The sequence below is a fragment of the Monodelphis domestica genome, chromosome 6 (assembly GCF_027887165.1).
Source record: "Monodelphis domestica isolate mMonDom1 chromosome 6, mMonDom1.pri, whole genome shotgun sequence".
Classification (NCBI taxonomy): Eukaryota; Metazoa; Chordata; class Mammalia; order Didelphimorphia; family Didelphidae; genus Monodelphis; species Monodelphis domestica.
The window spans coordinates 74,088,782-74,104,883 of NC_077232.1; the positions used below are offsets into that span (position 1 = coordinate 74,088,782).

The 16,102-nt window shown below is 41.5% G+C and overlaps 1 protein-coding gene across 2 annotated transcripts; it reads right to left on the reverse strand.

The window, feature by feature from the left end:
* Positions 1–14,160: 14,160 nt before the first annotated feature.
* On the reverse strand, positions 14,161–16,077 carry LOC103095854 (uncharacterized). 2 transcript variants are annotated; one of them, XM_007496937.2, is made up of 3 exons: positions 15,788–16,077; positions 15,381–15,534; positions 14,161–15,000 (listed from the first exon to the last, which is right to left on the reverse strand). In XM_007496937.2, exons 2-3 carry the CDS (start codon positions 15,449–15,451, stop codon positions 14,454–14,456), a joined length of 618 nt encoding a protein of 205 aa, XP_007496999.1. In that variant the 5' UTR covers positions 15,452–15,534; positions 15,788–16,077; the 3' UTR covers positions 14,161–14,453. The 2 variants fall into 2 exon arrangements, with proteins under 2 accessions (XP_007496999.1, XP_007496998.1); XM_007496936.2 differs by having other exon boundaries at positions 14,161–15,534.
* Between the last annotated feature and the right edge of the window lie 25 nt (positions 16,078–16,102).

The window sequence follows — 16,102 nt, forward strand, 5'->3', positions numbered from 1 at the left end:
TAGCTTCAAAGGAGAAATGTCTCATGTCAGACTCTCTTCATTACTCTGAAGGGGGAAAGACTCTAGGAAGAAGTCAACATGGAGAGCAGCTGCCACTTAGATCATGGCTCTATTCCCAGCTTGCTATATTAGAAACTTTAGGGAATTTCCCCTTGGGTAAAATCTGGGACTCTTCTCTCTTAGTTGAGCTGAGTTATCTCCCTCCCAAAGGAAGAACTCAGATTGTCTGATATGTCTTATGTATACTTTCTCTGATTTCTATTTTGCTATCCACTGGGTTAAATGGGCTTATTTGCCATGTGCATTCATTGTGGAACTGACATTTAGCGGCAAGATAGTCAAGTCTTGGATATTTAGCTTGAGAGGACACTCTTTTCCCATTAAGTTATAATGACCAGAAGTGCTGCTTGAACTTAACAGTTCTTTCCCCTAGACTGGCAATATTTAATGGAGCAGATAAATATAATTCTATCGTGGGTAATCCCTCCTTCTGAGAAAAGCAGAGTGGCTAGCCTCTGGCCTCAACCACAACTCACAGGAATCCGAGTATCCCTTGGAGAAGGGTGGAGGTAGACTCTAGAGATATCTGGTCTTGGCTTCCTGGGAAGACTGATGTGAACACATATAACCTACAATGGCACAAAGAAACTCTGGAGCTGGAGTAACTGAACAGAAATTATCAAGATCACTAGAGACTCTTTCCTTCTCTACCTCTCCCATCATGCTTACACTAGGATCATCTGGACCTTCACCCATATACTCTCAACTCTGCACAGACTTCCTGATCCTCAGCCCAGGCCAAACCAGAAGTCCAAGGTGGTGACAATGAAAATGGTTCCTTCATCCTGGGCAAGCTCCAAGAAGGCAATTTTGCCAGAATCAGTTAGAAGAAAGAGATCTAGGGATTGGGGTTCAGACTTGGTGCCTTTATATGAACAAGACAATTTAAAAAATTCTGGGGAACCATTGATAAATGGTCAAAGGATATGAATATTCAGTTTTCAGATGAAGAAATCAAAACTATCAATAATCATATAAAAATGTTCTAAAGCATTTGTGATTAAAGAAATGAAAATTAAAACAACTCTGAGGTACCACCTCAGACCTATCAGATTGGCCAAGATTGGCCAATAAAGGAAAATGATAAATGTTGGAGGGGATGTGGCAAAACTGGAATACTAATGCATTGTTGGCAGAATTGTGAACTGGTCCAATCTGTGAAGATAATTTTAGGGTTGTGACTTAAAATCTAGATTTAATTGGTCACCAGGGGAAATCTCAAATAAAACCAAGTCAGTCTGGAAATTTATGGTAATTTAATTAATATAGAGGGAAGGAATTTAAGGAGAAGGAGGGAAGAGGATATAGGATTTCTCTTGCCTGGCCTGTGCCAGGGGGAGTTTAAAATCCCCTCCTCTAGGTCTCTGAAGAAGATTAGAGGCTTCTAAGAGGATAAAATTGGAAAGTAAAGGAGGAAAACTCAGCCAGAAACTCACCATCGAAATGGACACTATCTTGTAGCCACGCTAAGCTGCTGAAAGGCCCAGCATGCTGCTACCAGCCAACTCCCTGCCGCAAAAGGTCCTGGAGAGAGGAAGTGAGCCAAATATATAGACCTTTCACCCTTGTGTCCCCTCCTCTAAATGCCCATACTTTAGTTCTCATCTTTTTTTGATTAGATTATATCTTTAGAGTTACTTAACACTTCTTAGTTAAGTTCACCTTTTGTTAGTTACTTGACCTTTTTGTGATTAATTTAACCTTTATGGTTACTTAACTTTTTTTGTATTAAGATCTAAAAATAGACTGAGCTTAAGTTCTAGCTTCACTATAAAGTAAGAACTAAGTACCTTCATTGTTCAATCAGTAGATTACAACTTTATCTAAGTAGGGTGGAGTAATTTAAAGTTCACAAACCATTCTGGAGGGCAATTTGGAATTATGCCCAAAAGGCTATGAAACAGTGCATAACCTTTGATCCAGTAATACTACTAGTAAGCCTGTATCCTAAAGAGATTTTTTTAAGTGGTGAATGGATCTACTGGTATAAAAAATTTTATGGTTGTTCTTTGTGTGGTGGCAAAGAATTGGGAAGTGAGGGGATGTCCACCAGTTAGGGAATGGCTGAACAAATTGTGGTATATGATGATGATGGAATACTTTTGTGCTATAAGGAATGATGAACAGGATGATTTCAGAAAGGGCTGGAAAGACTTCCATGAACTGATGCAGAGTGAAAATAAGCAGAATCAGGAGAGAACATTGAACACAGTAACAGCGGTATTGCAGAATGATCAACTGTGATAGACTTGGGTACTAACAGCATAGAACAATTCCGAGGGACTAAGGATAAAGGATGCTATCCACCTCCAGAAGAAGAATTATTGGAGTAGAAGAAATGTAGATGAAAACATATGAGTTATCACTTGTTTATTCAGATTTATGTTTTAGGGTTCTGGTTTTATAAGATTATCCACTTACAAAAATGGATAATATGGAAACATGTTTTGCATGATAATATATGTATAACAGACTGAATTGTTTGTCAGCTCTGGGAGGGGGTAGGAAAAAGAGAGGGAGACTATTTGGGTTGTATAACTTTGGAAAACTTGTGGAAATTTGTTATTAAGATAAATAATTATTAATAGGCAGTAATTATAACAATGTAAACAGAAAGAAGAACAAGAAGATAAATGAACATGAAAATATAATAGCTAAACTTGATGCCAAAGAAGAAATGAAGAGGCACCTTTTTCCCTTCTTGAGAGAGTGTGTGAACTATGGATTTGAAACATTACACATAATGTCATACTTGGGTGATGTGTGGGTTAGCTTTCTGAACTGTGATTTTTTTTTACCCTACTATAATATATAATATACAAAATATAACATAATTTCACTTATAGTGAAATTTATACTTATAGGTTCTTAGAAGGGGACATGGGTAAGAAAGAATTGGAAAATGTAAGTAATGGAAAAACAAAAAAATATCCATCTAAAGGGCAGGTAGGTGACACAGTGGATAGAGCCTGTAGTCAGGATGACTTATCTTCCTGAGTTCAAATCTGACCTCAGATGTTTACTAGCTGCCTGACCCCAGGTAAATCACCTATCTCTGTTTGCCTCAGTTTCCTCATTTGTAAAATGAACCGGAGAGGGAAATGGCAAACCATTCTAGTATCTTTGCCAAGAAAATCCTGAATGGGGTCATGAAGAATCAGACATGACTGAACCACACTCCATTTTTAAAAAATCCTAGGACCTTTATCAAACAGTAGGAACAATATGAATCTCAGAATCTTAGAGTTGGACCTCCAGGACCATCTAGTCCCACCTGTGCCTGGACAAGAATTCCCTCCACTATATCAGTCATTTGGTCATCTGGCCTTTGCTTGAAGGCCTCTACTAAGGAAGAACTCACTCCTTCCCAAAGGAGTTCATTTCACTTTGATAGGATCTCAATTATCCAAAAGTTTTCCTTTTGCCTAATTCTGCCCTACTTGCAAATCTCCTTATACCAGTGTTATCTCCTTTTTAAATTCTAGTCCCACATCTTTATGTAAAACTTTACATAAATGTCCCACCAAGACCTCAAACTCGACAAGTTAAACAAAACTAAAAATTCCCTCAATCTTAACCCTCTTCAAATCCCCGTGTTTCTTCTGAGGTTATTTCCATTGCCCACGATCAGGTTAACAAGTTCAGAGTCACTTTTCCCTCACTCCCATATTCAGTCAGGTCCCAAGTCTTGTCAATCCTCCTACTCTCTCTACTCTTGTGACTTTATGATAGGACTGCTATCAGGGTCCCCTCTCTCCCCTCAATCGGACATATTTCTAGATGAAGGTAAAGGGAACCTTTCTACTGTAAGATTGAAATTAATATCAATAACTCCAAATATATTTTATAAAGTTTATTAATAATCATTTGAAGTAGAAGAAATAAAAAATAGAAATTCAAAGTCTAATATTCTAACTAAAGTAAGACCACATGTGTAAATTCTCCTGCTTGGCTCTTGGCCAGCTTTAGCACCCACAGTCAGGAAAAGAGACACAGAGAGAGAGAGACAAACAGACAGACAGAGAGACACAGAGAGACAGACAGACAGAGACACACAGAGAGAGAGAGAGAGAAGGAGGGAGAGAGACAGAGAAAGAGAGAGAAAGAGAAAGAGAGAGAGGAGAGAGAGAGAGAGAGAGAGAGAGAGAGAGAGAGAGAGAGAGAGAGAGAGAGAGAGAGAGAGAGAGAGAGAGAGGAGAGAGAGAGAGAGGAGAGAGAGGTGTCAAACCAAAACTTCATCCTTGGTACATTCAGGCAGTCCTGGCACTCAGTGTAAGCACGAAAATGGGATGGGTAAGAGAGTCTTGGGGAGCAAATTCTCTCCACACACTACTTAAAAGTCAAATATCTTTTGTTAACTATTGGGTGATCTATGAACATCTCACTTTGTTCTAATACCAAACTCAATGGAATCGGGACCAACTGGACTAGAACTCACTCGTTACAAGTTCCTACCCTATTTGGGGTCCTCATCACCTCTCTTAGATTATTTCGATATTGGTATCTAATTGGTATCTCTACTCTCATGCACCATTCTTTAATTTATCCTCTGTAGAGATGCCAAATTAATATTCTTAAAGCACATGTAAAGGGCTCATGCCTTCAGGTAGGCTTGGACCATAAGTTTTCTCTCTGGTTTATGTTTCCTGAAAAGCTTTGGGGAAAAAGAAGTGCTCTGAACGGCTTTTCCCACTGGTATATCAGGAGCTCTACAGCTTAATGAATGAGAGCTATTTTTCTGAATTTATAAGATTTCATTTTCCCCTTTTTCGTGACGTACAGCATGAGGAAGTCCTTCTCCAGAAAGTTCTCTGTGGCTCTTTACTCAAACAGAACCTGGATTTATTTTGGGGTTTGCCTAATCCCAAAGACAGGCGATCAAGCTTCTCTTGATCTCTTTGGTTTATAGATTAAGACTGAGTAAAACAAAAGGTAAGGGATCAGCTAGGTGGTTCAGTGGATAGAGAACCAGACCTAGAGATAGGAAGTGCTGGCTTCCAATCTGGCCTCAGCTACTTCCTAGATATGTCACTGAACCCCAATTGCCAATCCCTTACCACTCTTCTGCCTTGGAATCAATACTTAGCAAAGTAAAGATTTTTTAAATGAATAAATAAAACAAAGAGTAGGCATATCTCAGATCTCTCCAAAGGGGATTATACCGCTCTCAGAAGTATATATCCATGTTCCCTCCCCAAACTGATTAATAGTATCTCTTAGAAAATATACACCATGTTCAAAACATATTAGATATGACAGCTACTTATTAAAACACATGAACACAGACAGACAGACACAGTGTGCATTAATTTAAAAAAATATAAAACAAAAAAGACTGGTACCATTGTTATATTCTCATGAAAAGTAAAGACAACACTGTGAGATTCAGAGAGAGAGAGAGAGAGAGAGAGAGAGAGAGAGAGAGAGAGAGAGAGAGAGAGAGAGGAGAGATTATTTCACTAATCTCAAATCTATACTGGTTGGTAATTCCCAAGATCTGGTCTGTCTGAGTTTGCCTTGAGCTTTAACAAACTTCAGAAGCAGCATCCTTCTTTTGGTGGCCATCTTCTCCCAGAAGCTATGCAGTTATAAGAACTATGGTGACCAACCAGCACCAATTCTGGGACCCAGAAATATTTCAATATTTCTACAATTCTACTCTTGAATTCACAAAGTACTCACCAAGGTTGAAAATGTCTTTTTTTCATAGGTTGACTGATTTCTAGACACACATATATTCTCAGGGAAGAAACACAGAGACAGAGGAAACCATCCAGGGACTTGGGCTCATCTAGGTAAACACATGTTGTTCACTGTGTGTGCTATAACTACAATTGCCACTGGGGAGAAGAAAGAAATTCTCTTCTCTGCATTTACTGGAAATCTAAAAAGAGAAATGCAGGAAAACTCCCAAGGGAGCCAACTAAAAAGCAGAGGAATTGAACATTTCTTTAGCTCTTAGAGCCTGTTAAAAGTAAGTGAGACAACAATACCACTACTGTGTCTATATCTCAAAGAGATCAGACATAAAGGAAAAGAACCTATTTGTACATAAATATTTTTAGCAGCTCTTTTTGTAGTGGCAAAAAAGAAACTGAGTAGGTATCCAGCAACTGGGGAATGGCTGAACAAGCTATGAAAGATATATGGTTGTAAAGGAAATGGAAAACTATTGCATCATAAGAAAGGATGAACAGGATGAGTTCAGAAAAACCTGGAAAGACTTACATGAACTAATGCAAAATGAAGTGAACAGAACCAGGAGAACAATGAATATAGCAACAGAAGAATTGTCATGATGATCAACTGTGAAGAACTAAACTATTTTAGCAAAACAAGGTTCCAAGATAACCCCAAGAGACTCATGATTTAAAAAAAAAAGCAAACAAACGAAATAAAACTACTTTCCACAACCAAAACAGGAACTGTTAGAATCTGACTGTAGATCAAGACAAACCATCCTTCTCTTGATTTTATTGTATATATGATATGTGTCCTCAGAAACAACATGAGGAATATGGCAATGTGTATTGCATGAAAGCACAAATATAACCAATAGCAGACTATTTACCACCTTGGGAAGAGGGGAAGAGAGGGAGAAAACCTGAATCACAAAATATCAGAAAACAATATATGTAATTGAAAAAAATAAAAATTTGAAAAAAGTGAATGGGAGAGAGATCAAATATTCCTCTAACTCTTCAAAAAATTGTCTTTGATAATACCCCAGGCACAAAGATGAAGGGACCAATCAGGGGTTTCTGGATAACATTTATCCTTCAGGATAAATTCCCACAGAAAGGGCCCAGAACACATTTCCAGTTCTATGGGAAACATTATAGTTCATCCCTTCTAGGTTAAATATTTCTTTACATGCATACATACATATATTTCATTTTCAATATATTCTTCCCTCAGGCATGGAGTCATCCATATCAACAAAGAAATAACCAAAAAATAAATTCAGCAAAATTTAGCAACACACTAATGGATTTTGACCATACATGTGCTTTTTCACACCCATAGTCCTCTACTTCTGGGAAGAAGGGTGGTGGATTGTGCATTTTCTCATGTCTTCTCTTGAACCAAGCTTCATCAATATAATTGCATTTGGTCTTACTTTCCCCCCCTATTCTTTCTATTTATATTTTAATAGTCATTATGTGCATTGTTTTCCTGTTTCTACTTACCTCCCTCTGCATCAGTTCATATATGGCTTCCCATGCTTCTCTGAATTTTTATATTGTTTATGATGCAAAGATTTCTTTTTCTTAAAGTGAAAAGGAGAATTCATCCATTTCCTCTGATCACCTTAATTCCTCCCTTAAACCTTCTTCAAATAAGTGGTTTTTTAAGGTATATCAATATTTATACTCTAGAAAGAAAAAGGAGTAGGATCTTTAAGCACTAAATATATATCTGAAAGAAATGTATCGAAGAATATTTTTTTACCATATGCATAAGACCACAGGAAAGCTGGAGATAAGAAATAATGGAAGTTCTCTGGGCTAATTCTCAAGGTAGATCTCCAATTGCTCTCTGGTTGACCTGTCTGATTTAGCTGGAGGGGGCTGGAGAAGGGAGGGATGTTCAGTAGAATTTTTTTTTAAAGGCTTTTCAGTAATCTCTTTTTATATAGGAAAGATCATATCTGATATGTTAGTTCTTGAATCTTAGGGTTCAGCTGATTGGTGGAAACAAGTATTAAGGAGTTATCTGTTACCTCCTCCCCTAGATGCACACTTTGAGTTCTTTGAACTTTGTATTTGGTTCAAGGGGTGAAGGAGAGAGAAAAGGAAAGGAGAGAGTCTGAGTCAATGTCATAGATGATTGGTGTTTGTTTGTTTGGTTTGTTCTCACAGAAACAGAGAGACTGTTCCTATGGTCTTAGCTGGGCTCTGAAAACTTTCCCAGAACCTCAGCGCTCCTACCTCTCACAGGTAACCATTAACAGATCTCATAGTAAAACAAAGAAAAACTGAGCCATTATATTCATTTCAGGCCTGAATTTCAGATTTAGTTTTTAACTCTACACAAAAGCATGTTTTAGTTGCAGTCACCAGTCTTAATGACCTTTAATTTATTACAACTATGAAAGGGAAATCTTATTTTTTTGTCTGTTTTAAGTTAATCAATCAAGAACTTAAAGTATCCCTACTTAACATTTAGTAAATCACTAACAAAGAAAGTTCACACCCTAAAAGACCACAAGCACTGCCCCACTCCTGGACAGTGCTAGGCAAATTGAAAGGCTGTGATTGATTCCCTGAGATGTGAGGAGAGCTGATGGATGGAGAAAACTGTATATAATCCAGAGCCTGAGAGAGATTCACCATCTTCATTCTTGAGCTCTTGATTTGCAAACTCATTCATTGCTTGGTGGATTCTTGAAGGCTTCATTCTTGGCAACTCAGCCTCTGGAGTGTGAGCTCTGGTGGGATACTTGGTGGTCTTGGCCATCTTAGCCTCCAATGTGCTAAAGGTTCTTGGTGGTTTCCAATGTCTTTTGGATCTTCAGATTTCGGTTTCCTGAATTCCCAAAATTCCCAAAATTGGAGATTCTGGCTGAAGAGGAACAAGGCTCAGCCTCTTCAGCATTGGTTTTTGGTTTTTGGAACACCTAACTGGAGACACTCTCAGGGATTGGTGAGATTTGGATTCACTTTGGTGTTCTGGAGGCGCTAAGACTTAGGGTATTTTTAACTAGGTAATATTTTCCTTCCTTTATTTCCCACATTAATATCTCTACCTTGCTGTGAATAAAACTACTAAACAGCCTACTGACTCATAGTTTAACTTTAATTTTTATAAACGGCGACCACAACAATTCCTTTTTTAAAAAACGTTATTATTTTTGTCAAACCAATTTTAATTATTACACAACACATATTGGAAGATCTATGAAATGGACCAGAAGGAATTCATAAATACATGTGACCATATGCATTTTCTAACAAACAATTCACAGAAGAAAGATGGTGCTTGCAGTTACAAAGATCCAAAATAGCAAACATCCTTATTATACATTCTAGAAAATAGTCATAGTAGTCATATTCCAGACATTATGAAATGAATTGTGGCAATCAAATTAATTGCTCTGCCATAAATACCACATCACCCAGAAAGGTTGTGGTTGGCCAAACATGCTCCCAGCTCAGACTTGCACAAGTGGGACAAAGAGATAAAGAAGTTCAAAGTTTGAAAGAGGGAATAGAAGGAGAAAGGAAGGGAGGCAGAGAAAATAGCTTATGTAGCTCAAAGATTCCATGGATGCTGTGCCTGATCTGGCCAAGGTCTGCAGACATCCCAGCTTTCATTTTTCTCCCACAGCTCTGTCATAGATACTCAAGTTTTTTGCTGTTTCTGCTGCTGCCAGACATTGGACTCAATGCTTTCCCAGACTTCCTCAATAAAACTATTGGCTGCCATTGGTATCCATGCATGGCTGCCATTCAGAATCCTGAAAATTGGCCAATCCAGTTAAAGAGTGATGGCGGCCAAGACCAGAAAATTAAGCACCTTTCCTGGTCATCAGCTATACATAGTTATTAACCTACTGTTTCCTGCTTCCTAAGATTGGGCATTGAAGGATTGGCTGTGAGGCTAGGGTCAGGCTGGAGGTACAACCTCCCATCCTCAGGGATTGGGATATCCAGTGGTTTGGGCATTAGCTGTCGAGTATTATCCACTTAATATATTTCCCAGTATTCACCGTACATTTCTATTTTGAGTAAAGTGTTCTTTTTTATACTACTACAATATAAGCTGTATGATATATTAGTCTGAGATAACTCAAGAAGTGAAAATAAGGGGGGAGAGTAGTCATTTTCATAAATATGAAATCAAATTGGGTATAGATTCTAAAGGTAATGAGGATTATTACATATAGCAGCTAATTGCAAGGCTTTTTTAAAACTAAGAACTTTTTTTTTTTTAACAATATGGTTTTGAGTGTTGAATCAAGCTTATGGTACAGCCAAGGGCAACCTTTAAGAGATGGAGTGCCCAGTGGAATCCTGCCTCCGCTATGGGAGAGGTGGTGGGAAGGGGGGGGGGAGGAAAAGAAAATTATCTTTGTTTCCAATGAATAATGTTTGGAAATGACCAAATAAAATAATGTTTAAAGTGAAAAAAAAAAGAGATGGAGTGCCAGGCCTCTCCCCAACCCAACCACCCAGACCACATTTTGTGCCCTTTCCCCGACTAAGTGCTGGGCTCACACTGATTCCCCCTTTACTCCACCCAGGGCAGGGAGGAAGCACTTACATTGGACTCCTGGGCAGGGGAGCAGGTGATATAGTCAGGCTTGGAGAGAGGGAGAGGTGAGAGGTGCAAGCATTCTACTCTGCTCCCCTCTAATTATGTGAGCTACAATCCCCTCAAACTGACCTCCTCTCCAAAGTGGAAATTGAGGGGACCTTGAAAATGTCAAAGTATACCCTCTTTAACTACTATTCAAGGAACCAGAAACCATTTCAAATGTAATGCTTTATTGAGAAAGAAAGAAAAAAGTGACTGAAAAAAAAGCAAAAAAAAGCCCCAGTTTATAGGAAAACCCCTTATTTACAGGAAAATATAACAGGTTAAATTACATCATCCTGACACATTCACCCCATCATGGTCCAGCCTTCCTGAAGGGAGTATCCTCCAAATTAACCTTTTTAGCAAATGGTCAAGGGTTGGAATCAGGTTTTAATCTAGATGCAGTACTAGTTGGGAGATTGCTACCTTCCAGAGCTTCTAGCCCACCTGTTCTCCTTCAGGCAGGCACCCCTTTGAATGAAAATTAAAGCAGTTTAAATTTGCTTGTGAAAGAAACTGGGGAGTAGCTGAAGAGGCTATTAGCCTAGCCTCTAGTTCATAAAACTTAGTCCTAAATCACTAGACTACAGTTTTTAGCAGTTTTAAAGTACAAACTCAAAAGACACATCCCCAAATCCCCTCATAGCCTAGTCCCTACTGCTTTTATCAGTTGTAAGACAGAAGGTCAGAGTTTTAAATTAAACAAAAAAACTATCTCACATTGAAATCTATCTTGATCAGATCATTTGTTGTAGTGCCACAGTTACATTATTGTATCTAAGGTACCACAGAACTTTTGTGACTTATTGACATTATTAAATTATTGTGGGACATTGTGAGTGAAAACTAAATTAAAGAGCTGCAATGGTACTTTGAACATTTCAATCCATCCTCCCTTGTAGCTATACTCTGGTCTCTAGCTTGGTAGACAGACTTAAAGAGGTCCTTTCCTCCCTCCTCCTTTCTTTGCAGTTTAAAGCCTTTTTGACCAAATTTGCAAAACCTAGGAAACTGTTTTTACTAGCCTTTGTTGGATATACTGTATCCCCCTCCAGGAACCCCTCCAATCCTTTAAACTCTCATGAAATTAATCAACGATGATTGATTGACTAAAAGTTAAATTTTATTAATCATAGTATTAACCACTGAAACCAAGTGCTTAAAGTCTTAGATTCAGAACAATTTTGTGTAGGTCTCATGATCCTAGTTAGGTGCTTATGAATGCAATTCAATAAACAACCATGAGACTTGAAAGAGATAAAGATCAATGGCAGGCTAGTTGATTTAATTAGATGCTACAGGGTTCTGCTGCTACAGGGAGTGGTGAGTTGGGGACTTTCCAATGGATGTTCCAGAGGATGATGACTAACTCTATGTCTCTTCCCCCATCATGGGCTCAGAAAGACCCCTCCTAGCAAGACCACATAATTATAGACCAATTGCAGTCTTAGTTTAGTTTTCCTCATGGGACTCTTTTGGTATCCTATATAACCTGCTTTTGTTGCGTCCCTTCTATAACCTGCTGCCTTTTCTGCTATATAAAAAAATCTGCTCTATCCTAACAGAGGGATCTCTAGTTATTGAGGGCCATGGACTTCCATTATTGGTAACTACTAGCTTTGCCAATAAATAGATTATGCTCTGACTTTTTGTGCCTCAGTTTCTCTTTATCAACGGTTTATCTTGATACTGTCAATACAGAGGCAAAAAAACAAAAACAAAAAACCTTGATGCAATCTAAAGCTACTTTAAGAGAGAGGAAGCTTAGAGTCCAAAATGGAGGTGATAAATCCACCAGCAGGATCAGGCCACATTTAGATTCCAGATTTTGGGAAAAATTTAGACAACCTGGAGCTTGTGAAAGGGATGGTAGTCAATTTTAGGAAAAGACTTATGGATTTGAGGAGTTTGAGTTAGAAAAGAATTTACAGATTATCTCCCAAACTCTTATTTTCTAGATGAGGAACCTGAGTCTCATAAGAGATTTGGTAGCAGAACCAGGATTCCAGTCAAGATCATATGACCAAGCTGCCTCTTTATATCCCATGAAGCTAAGTTAAAAGAACTAGAGATGCTTGACCTAGAGAAGAGGATGTGTAGGGGAGACATAATAACTGTCTTAAAATATTTGAAGGATTGACTAGTGGAAAAGATATTTGATCTTCTCCCTGGCTCCAGAGGACAAAACAGGGAGCAATGGGGTCAGGTGTCAAGCAGATCTAGGCTCAGTGTAAACATTTTTTTCTAAGAATTAGAGCTACATCAAAATGGAAGGCGGCAAGTTCTCCATTACTGGAAGTCTTAATGGAAGACTGACTGACCACTTATCAAAGATGTCTTAGAGGAGATAATCCTTTTCAAATAGAAGTTGTTCTGGGTGATATCTGAGATCCTTTCCTGTTTGTGTTGGGGAAGAGAAAAAAAGACAGGGGAAGGGTACAAAGAAGCTGAGATAAGGATCCAAGTTCAGGCCTCAGAGCTCAGTCCAGTGAGGACAAAGGTTTAGTTCATCTCCTAGTGCAGTGAAGGCAAACCTTTTAGAGATGGAGTGCCATGCACCCCTCCCCCATCAAATGCCTGGCACACCCTGCCCCACCCCTTTATCCCACACAGGGGAGAGAGAAAGTGCTCTCTTGGGCTGAGTAAGTAAGGAAATGTCCTCAGGGAGTATAGAAAGAGGGAGGGGACTGGCCCAAGCACTCTGCTCCCCTCTAGCTCTGCCACCTGTGAGCCTCCCATCTTATCCCCTTGTGTTTTCCCATTGGGTTGCTGGGCAGAGGAGTCGGGGAATGTGAAAAAAAGGTTAGTTGAGGTGGAATGGGAGAGGGGAGCAGCTCCACCTGAGACCCTCTGCCTTTCTAGTGACAAATTGGGGATGGGGGTAGAGAGCCGAGTGCTCACAGAGAGCCCTCTGCATGCATTTTTGGCACTCATGCCATAGGTTCACCATCACTGTCCTAGTGGGTATTGTATATACTTACCTAAATCTCTCAATAGTCCATTGGTCCGGGGCAACTAGGTAACTCAGTGGTTCAAACTAGGTGTTGGATTCAAATTTGACCTTAGTCACTGCCTAGCTGTGTGACCCCGGGAAAGTCACTTGACCCCAATTTGCCTAGCTCTTGCTGTTGTTCTGCCTGGGAACCAATATTTATTACTGATCCTAAGATAAAAGATAAGAGCTTTTAAAAAATAGCCCCTTGCAGACCCTGCTGGTCCCCATTTCTGCCATTCCTTTCTTTATCCTATACAGTGTCCTTTTCTTTCCACAATATGTTCTTCCCTATATTCCCCTCTCTTCTCTTAATAGTCATGAGCACAATTCCACCTGCCCAACACTATCATCAGTTTCTTTCCGTGTCTGGGTCCTCTTTGTGAGTGTACTGGGTCCCAGAGTGTGGTTTACTTTAGATCTGAGCTATGCTTTTCTCTATTCATGTTTCCCTTCACCCAGATCCTCAAGGCCAAACTCAACCCAGGATGTCCATCTCAGATCTTGTTCCTTGGTGCCCCTTCCGACTAGTGGAAAACATACTAGAGTTAGGGGTTTAAATCCCGCCTCAGGCACCAGATATGTCACTGAACCTCAATTTCCCCGTTTGTCAATTGGGCATAATCCCTATATGAGAGCTGATTTGAGAAAAGTACTTTGTAAACCTTGAAAGGAGTGCTGTCTTCCACAATACTTGGACCTAGCATCACGATCCATCCCTATTTCCTGTCTTTGGAGGTCAAGATTGTAGAGCCGAAAGCCTTGGCTTCTTTTCTCCCCAAGCCCAATCCAGCAAGATGCAACACTGAGAGGCAGCTGGCCCAGGGCCCCTTTATTCCTTTTTTCAAGCGTGTTACATTCTGGGTCCTGTTTTGGGCTGGGGTTCTTGTTCCTTGAGACTTTATTTTGGGCTCATGTGTTTGCTTTTCAGTTTAAGATTGTGATTGCGGGCTGGGGCGGAGATTAAGGAGATGGATCCGGATTCTGGTAACGAACTTGTACTCCAGGGATTCACCTGGATATTAAGAACTGTGGACTCTAGTAGGAGGAGAGCTTTTTGCCTTCCGGGCTGAGCGCGTGCTAGACCAGGAGCTCTGGCTTAATATCGCCTCGGAGCCCGCCTCCGGCGAGATCGCCGCCTGCTGCCAAGCATCAGCACCAGGGGGATCGTGACCAAGAGGTAAAGGATAAAGAGCCACGCGGCGAAGAGCAGCAGCATTCCGGAATCGTCGGCTCGAAGAAAGGAAAGCAGAGCCAATAGCGCGGACACGTCCAAGGCTAGCTCCAGTGGATTCGGCCACTGAAAATCGGGCGCCCAACCTTGCCTTTCTGAAGGAGGACACTCAGAAGATTGGGAGCTGCTCCCTGTGACGCTGTGGCGAGGCGAGTTCGGGGCCAGAATCAAACACAGGGCGCAGTCCCCGTTCCTGTTCCCGTCCCCGTCCCCTTCCCCTTCCCCTTCCCCTTCCCCGTCCCCGTCCTCATCCTCATCCCCTTCTTGAGTCTCCTCCTGGTCTTGCTCTTGCTGGACTGAGAACGCGGTAGTGCACTCGTTAATCCATCTCCAGCACCGGGAATTCCTCCTCTGCTCCAGGGACTGGAGGCAGTTTATGCATTGCCCGCATTCGAACTGCAGATCTTGTAATCTGGGGGGACCGAGTACAAGAGGCACAGCGGGTGGGGTTCTTGGGTTATTGGCCGGAGTTTGGGCCGAAGAGACCGCAGCTGGAGGGGCCTCTGAGGAATTAATCCCACTCCCAAGCGTCTTCCCAACGTCCTCCATCTCCCAGACTTACTCCCCTCCCCCGACCAGAGCCCTCCTAAAACTCCTCTTCTGTCCCCAGATCCCAGGCCCTAACCTAGCAGGAGCTCCTGAGCAGAGATCGTAGGACCTGCCTAGGGGCCTCGGGGTGGGGTGGAGAAGGTGTGGAGAGCTAGTGAGGAGTCTAGAACGGAGAAGTGGCCTCCAGGGACGGGAGGGGAGGAACTTCTGCGAGAGCAGGGGCCAACGGCTCCTGTCACTCACAGCTTCCAGAGCCGAGAAACCTCGGAGTTGTTGGAGTTGTCGGTGTTTTCAGAGTTGCTCCTGCAACTCATCCCCGCCGTTGGCGACCCCGCTGGTCCCGGAACTTAGCCAGCCCCAGATGGAATAGAGGAGCTGGGGGCCGGGGGGCTGGGGGCTGGAGAGTGGAGAGGAGAGCCATAAAGCACCCCCCTTCCAAGATCAGCTCCTCCCCGCCTCTCTTCTCCACTCCACTCCTCTCCGCCCCAAACTCTCAGTCCTTCTTCTCCCATCTCAGCTCCTCCTCCCGAGTTTTAGCAGAGTCCCTCCATCTTCAGTCCTGTCCCCCACTTCCCAGAGGCTTTGACATCTGCCGCCTCCACCCGCCTGAAGCTTGAGCTCCATGTCAACCAACTGAACCCAGGTCTCACCCCTGCTGTTGGAGCTGCCAGGGCCCCTCTTCTCCAGTCCAGTCCCAGCTCCTGAGAGGCTACCATGGCCCTATTGTGACCCATTGGGTGGGGGTGAGGGGCATCCTAAGGGCCGGAACTGGGCGGGGAGACACGGTCCGGGGCTGTTGGAGGAGACTGGGTTTCGCATATGTGGGGTTAGCCCCACCTCACCCACAGAATATAAGTTCCTTGAGAGCAGATCCTGTTCCGTTTTTATCTGGGTATCCTCGGTGGTTAGCATAGTAAGTAGCCACTTCATAAATGTTTGAGGAGTTGAACGAGAACCCGCCTCGG